Raw genomic sequence first — 10,000 nt, forward strand, 5'->3', positions numbered from 1 at the left:
GTTGGTAGAGCATGGTGTTCGCAACACCAGGGTTGTGGGTTCGATTCCCACGGGGGACCAGTACGGAGAAAAAGAATGTATGAAGTGTATGCATTCACTACTGTAAGTCGCTCTGGATAAGAGCGTTTGCTAAATGACTAAAATGTAAATATCATACATCCATACAGACAGCATCAGAGATATCCTCAGAGACCAGTTACCACAGATATCATCCATCCATAAAGACAGCATTAGAGATATCCTCAGAGACCAGTTACCACAGATATCATACATCCATATAGACAGCCTCAGAGACCAGTTACCACAGATATCATACATCCATATAGACAGCATCAGAGATATCCTCAGATACAAGTTACCACAGATATCATCCAGCATCAGAGATATCCTCAGAGACCAAGTCTCAGATATGATACTATCCATGTACGGTTTCTATTACATTAAATATTCAGTCTTCTAGATACTGTAACAGAGATACATTTAGAGGGGAGGGCTGATCATTGATCCCCTCAGAGGGGGGAGGGCTGACTAGTCATTGGTCCCCTCAGAGGGGGAGGGCTGACTGGTCATTGGGCATTGGCCCCCTCAGAGGAAGGAGGGCTGACTACTTATTGGTCCCCTCAGAAGGGGGAGGGCTGACTGGTCATTGGTCCCCTCAGAGGGGGAGGGCTGACTGGTCATTGGTCCCCTCAGAGGGGGAGGGCTGACTGGTCATTGGTCCCCTCAGAGGGGGAGGGCTGACTAGTCATTGGTCCCCTCAGAGGGGGAGGGCTGACTGGTCATTGGTCCCCTCAGAGGGGGAGGGCTGACTGGTCATTGGTCCCCTCAGAGGGGGAGGGCTGACTAGTCATTGGTCCCCTCAGAGGGGGAGGGCTGACTGGTCATTGGTCCCCTCAGAGGGGGAGGGCTGACTAGTCATTGGTCCCCTCAGAGGGGGAGGGCTGACTGGTCATTGGTCCCCTCAGAGGGGGAGGGCTGACTAGTCATTGGTCCCCTCAGAGGGGGAGGGCTGACTGGTCATTGGTCCCCTCAGAGGGGGAGGGCTGACTAGTCATTGGTCCCCTCAGAGGGGGAGGGCTGACTAGTCATTGGTCCCCTCAGAGGGTCTATATCAATAGACTATTCGAAAAAGGTCGCAAACTCTTGGTTTGCTGAATGTTAAATACAAGCAGCCAATAAAACTCATGTGGTAGTTTGAAAGAAGAGCGAACGCGCGATGTCGGTAGACTCCAGAGGTTAGACCCAATAACCATTCAGATGGTGGTAGACTACAGAGGTTAGACCCAATAACCATTCAGATGGTGGTAGACTACAGAGGTTAGACCCAATAACCATTCAGATGGTGGTAGACTACAGAGGTTATTTAGTCAGACCCAATAGCCATTCAGATGGTGGTAGACTACAGAGGTTAGACCCAATAACCATTCAGATGGTGGTAGACTACAGCGGTTATTTAGTCAGACCCAATAGCCATTCAGATGGTGGTAGACTACAGAGGTTAGACCCAATAACCATTCAGATGGTGGTAGACTACAGAGGTTAGACCCAATAACCATTCAGATGGTGGTAGACTACAGAGGTTAGACCCAATAACCATTCAGATGGTGGTAGACTACAGAGGTTAGACCCAATAACCATTCAGATGGTGGTAGACTACAGCGGTTATTTAGTCAGACCCAATAGCCATTCAGATGGTGGTAGACTACAGAGGTTAGACCCAATAACCATTCAGATGGTGGTAGACTACAGAGGTTAGACCCAATAACCATTCAGATGGTGGTAGACTACAGAGGTTAGACCCAATAACCATTCAGATGGTGGTAGACTACAGCGGTTATTTAGTCAGACCCAATAGCCATTCAGATGGTGGTAGACTACAGAGGTTAGACCCAATAACCATTCAGATGGTGGTAGACTACAGCGGTCAGACCCAATAACCATTCAGATGGTGGTAGACTACAGAGGTTAGACCCAATAACCATTCAGATGGCGGTAGACTACAGAGGTTAGACCCAATAACCATTCAGATGGTGGTAGACTACAGCGGTTATTTAGTCAGACCCAATAGCCATTCAGATGGTGGTAGACTACAGAGGTTAGACCCAATAACCATTCAGATGGTGGTAGACTACAGCGGTTATTTAGTCAGACCCAATAGCCATTCAGATGGTGGTAGACTACAGAGGTTAGACCCAATAACCATTCAGATGGTGGTAGACTACAGCGGTCAGACCCAATAACCATTCAGATGGTGGTAGACTACAGAGGTTAGACCCAATAACCATTCAGATGGCGGTAGACTACAGAGGTTAGACCCAATAACCATTCAGATGGTGGTAGACTACAGAGGTTATTTAGTCAGACCCATAACCATTCAGATGGTGGTAGACTACAGAGGTTAGACCCAATAACCATTCAGATGGTGGTAGACTACAGAGGTTATTTAGTCAGACCCATAACCATTCAGATGGTGGTAGACTACAGAGGTTAGACCCAATAACCATTCAGTCTTCGTGAAGAGAAGTGAAAGCCTTCTGCATCTCATTCTAGTCCTACATTGTTCAAGAATGTCATTAGAATGAAGATAAGGACAATGAAACGTTTTTAATTTAACTGTTGAAAGCGAGGAAGGATTGAAGCAACAATAGAAAGAGGAGGTAGGCTAATAACATTTGGAGAAATATTATGAAAAGATTATATATATATATATATATGCGTCAGTCTACTAATTAAAGAAATATACCCTATTATATTAGACAATTAAAATTAAATTAGCTAGTCTGTACTTGTAACTTTGTAGGCCGCATGTGCAGCACCAGAATCATCATGTTGTCTTCTGCTTCATCGTGTTTTGAATGATGTAAATTCAGTCCGTATAATACAATACAGTACAGTAATACAGTATAATACAATACAGTACAGTATAACATAATATAATACAGTAATACAGTATAATACAATACAGTACAATATAATACAATACAGTAATACAGTATAATACAGTACAGTAATACAGTATAATATAATACAATACAGTACAGTAATACAGTATAATATAATACAATACAGTACAGTAATACATAATATAATACAGTAATACAGTATAATACAATACAGTACAGTAATACAGTATAATATAATACAATACAGTAATACAGTATAATATAATACAGTACAGTAATACAGTAAAATATAATACAATACAGTAAAATATAATACAATACAGTAATACAGTATAATATAATACAATACAGTACAGTAATACAGTATAATATAATACAATACAACAGTAATACAGTATAATATAATACAATACAGTACAGTAATACAGTATAATATAATACAGTTCACACTCAAAATGATTAGCCTGCTGGAGCTAGATTCATGTATTTATCCAAGAGAGCATATAGCTAGATACACCTATGGGATTTTTATGATTTTTTCTTCTGTTGTGTGTAATGTGCAGTAGACTATAGTCTAGATGATCGCACAATCATTTCATTTTTTTTGGTCTTGGGCTCAATAAATGTATTTAATGTGTGTCTCATCGGGCTCAGGTATCATCAGGCTGAATTTTCAACCAAAGCTCTAATCAAATCAAGATATAGGCCTATTTTATAATGCTTTATAATGCTTTATAATGACACTTCTGGGTTTTTTTAAGCGGGGAAACACCGGGTTACCCAGGTAGAAAATTGTTTAATTCTCAGGATGGAACATTTGTAAAATAAAACGGGAAAATATTCAACCCTAGTTCAGACTTGAGGATGACAGGAAATCTAACTGACCCTCATGCTGACTTCCTGTCTCTGTGTAGGCCCAGTACAGAAACCCGATGATCTACGTGACAGAGAACGGGGTGTCAGAGAAGATCAGGTGCACTGAGCTCTGTGATGACTGGAGAATACAGTACTACAAGGACTATACCAACGAGATGCTGAAAGGTACTGTAATATAACATATTACATTAACATATTTAACAGTATCTATGGGACTAGGCTAGCCTGAAACCATTCAACAATGAACAAAAGTAAACATCATTTATAGTGTTGGTCACATGTTCCATATACACAAAAAGCTTATTTAATTTTTTTTTAAATGTTGACCACAAATTTGTTTACATCCCTGTTAGTGAGCATTTATCCTTTGTCAAGATTATCCATCCACCTGACAGGTGTGGCATATCAACAAGCTGATTAAACAGCATGATCATTACACAGGTGCACCTTGTGCCGGGGACAACAAAAGGTCACTCTAAAATGTACAGTTTTGTCACAACAACACAATGCCACAGATGTCTCAAGTTTTCAAAGAGTGTGCAATTGGCATGCCGACTGCAGGAATGTCCACCAGAGTTGTTGCCTGATAATTTAATGTTTATTTCTCTACCATAAACCGCCTCAAACGTCATTTTAGATAATTTGGCAGTACGTCCAACCGGCCTCACAACCGCAGACCACGTGTAACCACGCCAACCCAGGACCTCCACATCCAGCTTCTCCACCTGCTGGATCGTCTGAGACCAGCCACCCTGGACAGCTGATGAAACTGTGGGTTTTGCACAACCGAAGAATTTCTGCACAAACTGTCAGAAACCGTCTCAGGGAAGCTCACCTGCGTGCTCGTCGTCCTCACCAGGATCTTGACCTGACTGCAGTTTGGCGTCGTAACCAACAGTTCGATTTCAGTGGGTAAATGCTCACCTTCGATGGCCACTGGCACGCTGGAGAATTGTGCTCTTCGGCGGATGAATCCCGTTTTCAACTGTACCCGGGCAGATTGCAGGGTTTATGGTGTTGTCTGGGTGAGCAGTTTTCTGATGTCAACGTTTTGACCCGAGTTCCCCATGGTGGAGGTGGGGTTATGGTACGGACAGGCATAAGCTATGGACAACGAATACAATTGCATTTTATCGACGGCCGTGACGAGATCCTGAGGCCCATTGTTGTGCCGTTCATCTGCCGCCATCACCTCATGTTTCAGCATGATAACGAATGGCCCCGTGTCGCAAGGATCTGTACACAGTTCCTGGAAGCTGAAAATGTCCCAGTTCTTCCATGGCCTGGATACTCACCAGACATGTAACCCTTTGAGCATGTTTGGGATGCTCTGGATTGGCGTGTACGACAGCGTGTTCCAGTTTCCATCAATATCCAGCTACTTCGCACAGCCATTGATAAGGAGTGGGGACAACATTCCTCAGGCCACAATCAACATCCTGATCAACTCTATGCGAAGGAGATGTGTCACGCTGCATGAGTCAAATGGTGGAGACACGAGATACTGAGTGGTTTTCTGATCCACGCCCCCTACCTTTTTTAAAGGTATCTGTGACCAACAGATGAATATCTTCCCAGTCATGTGGAATCCATAGATTAGGGCCTTTAAAATTGTTGCATGTTGTATTTATATTTTTGTTCAGTGATGTGATGTTTTATTTGTGTGTGTGTGTGTGTGTGTGTGTGTGTGTGTGTGTGTGAATATATACAGTTGAAGTCAGAAGTTTACATACACCTCAGCCAAATACATTTAAACTCAGTTTTTCACAAATCCTGACATTTAATCCTAGTAAAAACTCCCTGTCTTAGGTCAGTTAGGATCACCACTTTATTTTAAGAATGTGAAATGTCAGAATAATAGAAGAGAGAATGATTTATTTCAGCTTTTATTTATTTCATCACATTCCCAGTGGGTCAGAAGTTTACATACACTCAATTAGTATTTGGTAGCATTGTCTTTAAATTGTTTAACTTGGGTCAAACGTTTCGTGTAGCCTTCAACAAGCTTCACACATTAAGTTGGGTGAATTTTGGCCCATTCCTCCTGACAGAGCTGGTGTAACTTAGTCAGGTTTGTAGGCCTCTGTGCTCATACACACTTTTTCAGTTCTGACCACAAATGTTCTATAGAATTGAGGTCAGGGCTTTGTGATGGCCACTCCAATACTTTGACTTTGTTGTCCTTAAGCCATTTTGCTACAACTTTGGAAGTATGCTTGGGGTCATTGTCCATTTGGAAGACCCATTTGCAACCAAGCTTTAACTTTCTGACTGATGCCTTGAGATGTTGCTTCAATATATCCACATAATTTTCCTGCCTCATGAAGCCATCTATTTTGTGAAGTGCACCAGTCCCTCATGCAGCAAAGCACCCCCACAACATGATGCTGCCACTTCGTGCTTCACCGTTGGGATGGTGTTCTTCGGCTTGCAAGCCTCCCCCTTTTTCCTCCAAACATAACGATGGTCATTATGGCCAAACAGTCCTATTTTTGTTTTTTTAATTTAATTTTAAAATCTTTATTTAACCAGGTAGGCTAGTTGAGAACAAGTTCTCATTTACAACTCCGACCTGGCCAAGATAAAGCAAAGCAGTGCGACACAAACAACAACACAGAGTTACACATGGAATAAACAAGCGTACAGTCAATAACACAATAGAAAAAAAAGAAAGTCTATATACAGTGTGCGCAAATGGCGTGAGGAGGTATGGCAATAAATAGGCCATAGTAGCAAAGTAATTACAATTGAGCAGATTAACACTGGAGTGATAGATGAGCAGATGATGATGTGCAAGTAGAGATACTGGGGTGCAGAAGAGCAGAAAAGTAAATAAAAACAATATGGGGATGAGGTAGGTAGATTGGGTGGGCTATTTACAGATGGGCTATGTACAGCTGCAGCGATCGGTTAGCTGCTCAGATAGCTGATGTTTAAAGTTAGTGAGGGAAATCTAAGTCTCCAGCTTCAGCGATTTTTGCAGTTTGTTCCAGTCACTGGCAGCAGAGAACTGGAAGGAAAGGCGGCCAAATGAGGTGCTGGTTTTCGGGATGACCAGTGAGACATACCTGCTGGAGCGTGTGCTATGGGTGGGTGTTGTTATCGTGACCAGTGAACTGAGATAAGGTGGAGCTTTACCTAGCATAGACTTATAGATGACCTGGAGCCATTGGGTCTGCGACGAATATGTAGCGAGGGCCAGCCGACTAGAGCATACAGGTCGCAGTGGTGGGTGGTATAAGGGGCTTTGGTAACAAAACGGATGGCACTGTGATAGAGTGCATCCAGTTTGTTGAGTAGAGTATTGGAGGCTATTTTGTAGAGGACATCGCCGAAGTCAAAGATCGGTAGGATAGTCAGTTTTACGAGGGTAAGTTTGGAGACGTGAGTGAAGGATGCTTTGTTGCGATATAGGAAGCCGATTCTAGATTTAATTTTGGATTGGAGATGTTTAATATGAGTCTGGAAGGAGAGTTTACAGTCTAACCAGACACCAAGGTATTTGTAGTTGTCCACATATTCTAGGTCGGAACCGTCCAGAGTAGTGCTGGACGGGCGGGCAGGTGCGGGCAGTGAACTGTTGAAAAGCATGCATTTAGTTTTACTAGCATTTAAGAGCAGTTGGAGGCCACGGAAGGAGAGTTGTATGGCATTGAAGCTCATCTGGAGGGTAGTTAACACAGTGTCCAAAGAAAGGCCAGAAGTATACAGAATGGTGTCGTCTGCGTAGAGGTGGATCAGAGATTCACCAGCAGCAAGAGCGACATCATTGATGTATACAGAGAAAAGAGTCGGCCCGAGAATTGAACCCTGTGGCACCCCCATAGAGACTGCCAGAGGTCCGGACAACAGGCCCTCCGATGTTTCATCAGACCAGAGGACATTTCGCCAAAATATACGATCTTTGTCCCCATGTGCAGTTGCAAACCGTAGTCTGGCTTTTTTATGCCGGTTTTGGAGCAGTGGCTTCTTCCTTGCTGAGCGGCCTTTCAGGTTATGTCGGCATAGGACTCGTTTTACTGTGGATATAGATACTTTTGTGCCTGTTTCCTCCAGCATCTTCACAAGGTCCTTTGCTGTTGTTCTGGGATTGATTTGCACTTTTCGCACCAAAGTACGTTCATCTCTAGGAGACAGAATGTGTCTCCTTCCTGAGCGGTATGACGGCTGTGTGGTCCCATGGTGTTTATACTTGCGTACAATTGTTTGTACAGATAAATGTGGTACCTTCAGGCGTTTGGAAATTGCTCCCAAGGGTGAACCAGACTTGTGGAGGTCTACAATTTTTTTTCTGAGGTCTTGGCTGTTTTCTTTTGATTTTCCCATGATGTCAAGCAAAGAGGCACTGAGTTTGAAGGTAGGCCTTGAAATACATCCACAGGTGCACCTCCAATTGACTCAAATGATGTCAATTAGCCTATCAGAAGCTTCTAAAGCATGACATCATTTTCTGGAATTTTCCAAGCTGTTTAAAGGCACAGTCAACTTAGTGTATGTAAACTTCTGACCCACTGGAATTGTGATACAGTGAATTATAAGTGAAATAATCTGTCTGTAAACAATTGTTGGAAAAATTACTTGTGTCATGCACAAAGTAGATGTCCTAACCGACTTGCCAAAACTATAGTTTGTTAACAACAAATTTGTGGAGTGGTTGAAAAATGAGTTTTAATGACTCCGACCTAAATGGACGTAAACTTCTGACTTCAACTGTATATATTTACAGTGCATTCAGAAAGAATTCAGACCTCTTGACTTTTTCCCCATTTTGTTACATTACAGCCTTATACTAAAATTAATTAAATAAAAAGCAGCATCATGCTGTGGGGACGTTTTTCAACGGCAGGGACTGAGAGACTAGTTAGGACCTGGGACAAAGGTTCACCTTCCAACAGGACAACGACCCTAAACACAGCCAAGACAACACACGACTGGCTTCCGGACAAGTCTCTGAATGTCCTTGAGTGGCCTAGTCAGAGCCCAGACTTCAAATAAATCGAACATCTCTGGAGAGACCTGAAAATATCTGTGCTGAACGCTCCCCATCCAACCTGACAGAGCTTGAGAGGATCTGTAGAGACGAATGGGAGAAACTCCCCAAATACAGCTGTGCCAAGCTTGTAGCGTCATACCCAAGAAGACGCGAGACTGTACTCACTGCCAAAGGTGCTTCAAAGTACTGAGTAAAGAGTCTGAATACTTATGTAAATTCAATATTTCTGTTTTTAATAAATGTGCAACAATTTAAAAAAACAACAGTTTTTGCTTTGTCATTATGGGGTATTGTGTCTAGATTGATGAAGGGGGGGGGGGGGGGGGGGGGACAATTTAATCCATTTTAGAATAAGGCTGTAACGTAACAATGTAGAAAAGGTCAAGGGGTCTGAATACTTTCCGAAATGCTCTGTATTTGGTGTCTAATGTACATTTTATATTGTATTATACCTCGGTCTCAATACGTCTTCCCTTTCAAAATAAAAAAAAAAGGTTAAAAATATACACTGTAATCCCGACAAAATGTCTTCTTTGGATTATAATCTAATTTGACTCTCTCAGTGTTTAACCAAGACTTTTCAACAATCCCATACGATACAATCAGGTATTATTCAGTAACTAAAAACAGGGTCGATTCCAGTAAATCCAGAGTACCTTCTGAATTGAATATGGTATTAACCCTGTGATGTACTTCCGCTTTTCTTTTTTCTTGTTGCTACGACAGTGACGCGATTGCCGGCTTGTCTGTTCAGAAACGTTTTTATTTTTTTATATTTTTTTAAAAAACAGACGTGATCTTGTTCTCCCGCTCTGTCCTCTTCTTCTTCTGTTCTTTTAGCCATCAAAGACGGAGTGAACGTACGCGGTTACACGGCCTGGTCTCTGCTGGACAAGTTTGAGTGGGACGAGGGCTACTCGGAAAGGTTTGGCCTGTACTACGTAGACTTCAGGAACAAGAACAAACCACGTTACCCAAAAGCCTCGGTTCAGTACTACAAACGAATCGTCGGCTCCAACGGATTCCCCAACCAGAGAGAGGTGAGATCGTTACGACCCACTGTCTATACGAACTCCTCATTTCAGTTACATCTTTAATACAAATCATATAATACACATTACAAACTGGTTAATATTAAATATGAAGAAAGAAAAAAAAACATGTAAATGTACATTAGTTCTACTGGTAGAAATGGATATACTTTGCAAATAGAGCATTACATATTCAG

At 42.3% G+C, this 10,000-nt stretch overlaps 2 protein-coding genes and 1 non-coding gene across 9 annotated transcripts in view; 2 read left to right on the forward strand and 1 right to left on the reverse strand.

The window, feature by feature from the left end:
* trnaa-cgc (transfer RNA alanine (anticodon CGC)) overlaps nt 1-60 on the forward strand; it is a 76-nt gene extending 16 nt beyond the window's left edge. Inside the window, exon 1 of the tRNA in view lies at nt 1-60. This exon is cut by the window's left edge and continues 16 nt beyond it. This is a non-coding gene — a tRNA (tRNA-Ala).
* Nucleotides 1-10,000, forward strand: part of lctlb (lactase-like b) — a 51,688-nt gene that overhangs the window by 29,798 nt on the left and 11,890 nt on the right. For all 5 annotated transcript variants that reach the window (XM_082968218.1, XM_082968216.1, XM_082968217.1 and 2 more), the window contains 2 exons: nt 3,818-3,944; nt 9,613-9,812. In XM_082968218.1, the coding sequence (XP_082824344.1) occupies nt 3,818-3,944; nt 9,613-9,812 (327 nt within the window). The remainder of the gene's footprint in view (nt 1-3,817; nt 3,945-9,612; nt 9,813-10,000) is intronic.
* The window catches only part of zwilch (zwilch kinetochore protein), a 77,727-nt gene that overhangs the window by 22,865 nt on the left and 44,862 nt on the right, over nt 1-10,000 (reverse strand). The window contains exon 18 of one of the 3 annotated variants that reach the window (XM_082968212.1): nt 9,849-10,000. This exon is cut by the window's right edge and continues 14 nt beyond it. The exons of the other annotated variants lie outside the window; for them this stretch is intronic. The gene's annotated coding sequence lies outside the window, so the exon portion shown is untranslated. Of the gene's footprint in view, nt 1-9,848 lie in introns of those variants that run through there. 3 annotated transcript variants of the gene reach the window in all.

This window comes from Salmo salar, chromosome 23 (assembly GCF_965601325.2).
Source record: "Salmo salar chromosome 23, fSalSal1, whole genome shotgun sequence".
Classification (NCBI taxonomy): domain Eukaryota; kingdom Metazoa; phylum Chordata; class Actinopteri; order Salmoniformes; family Salmonidae; genus Salmo; species Salmo salar.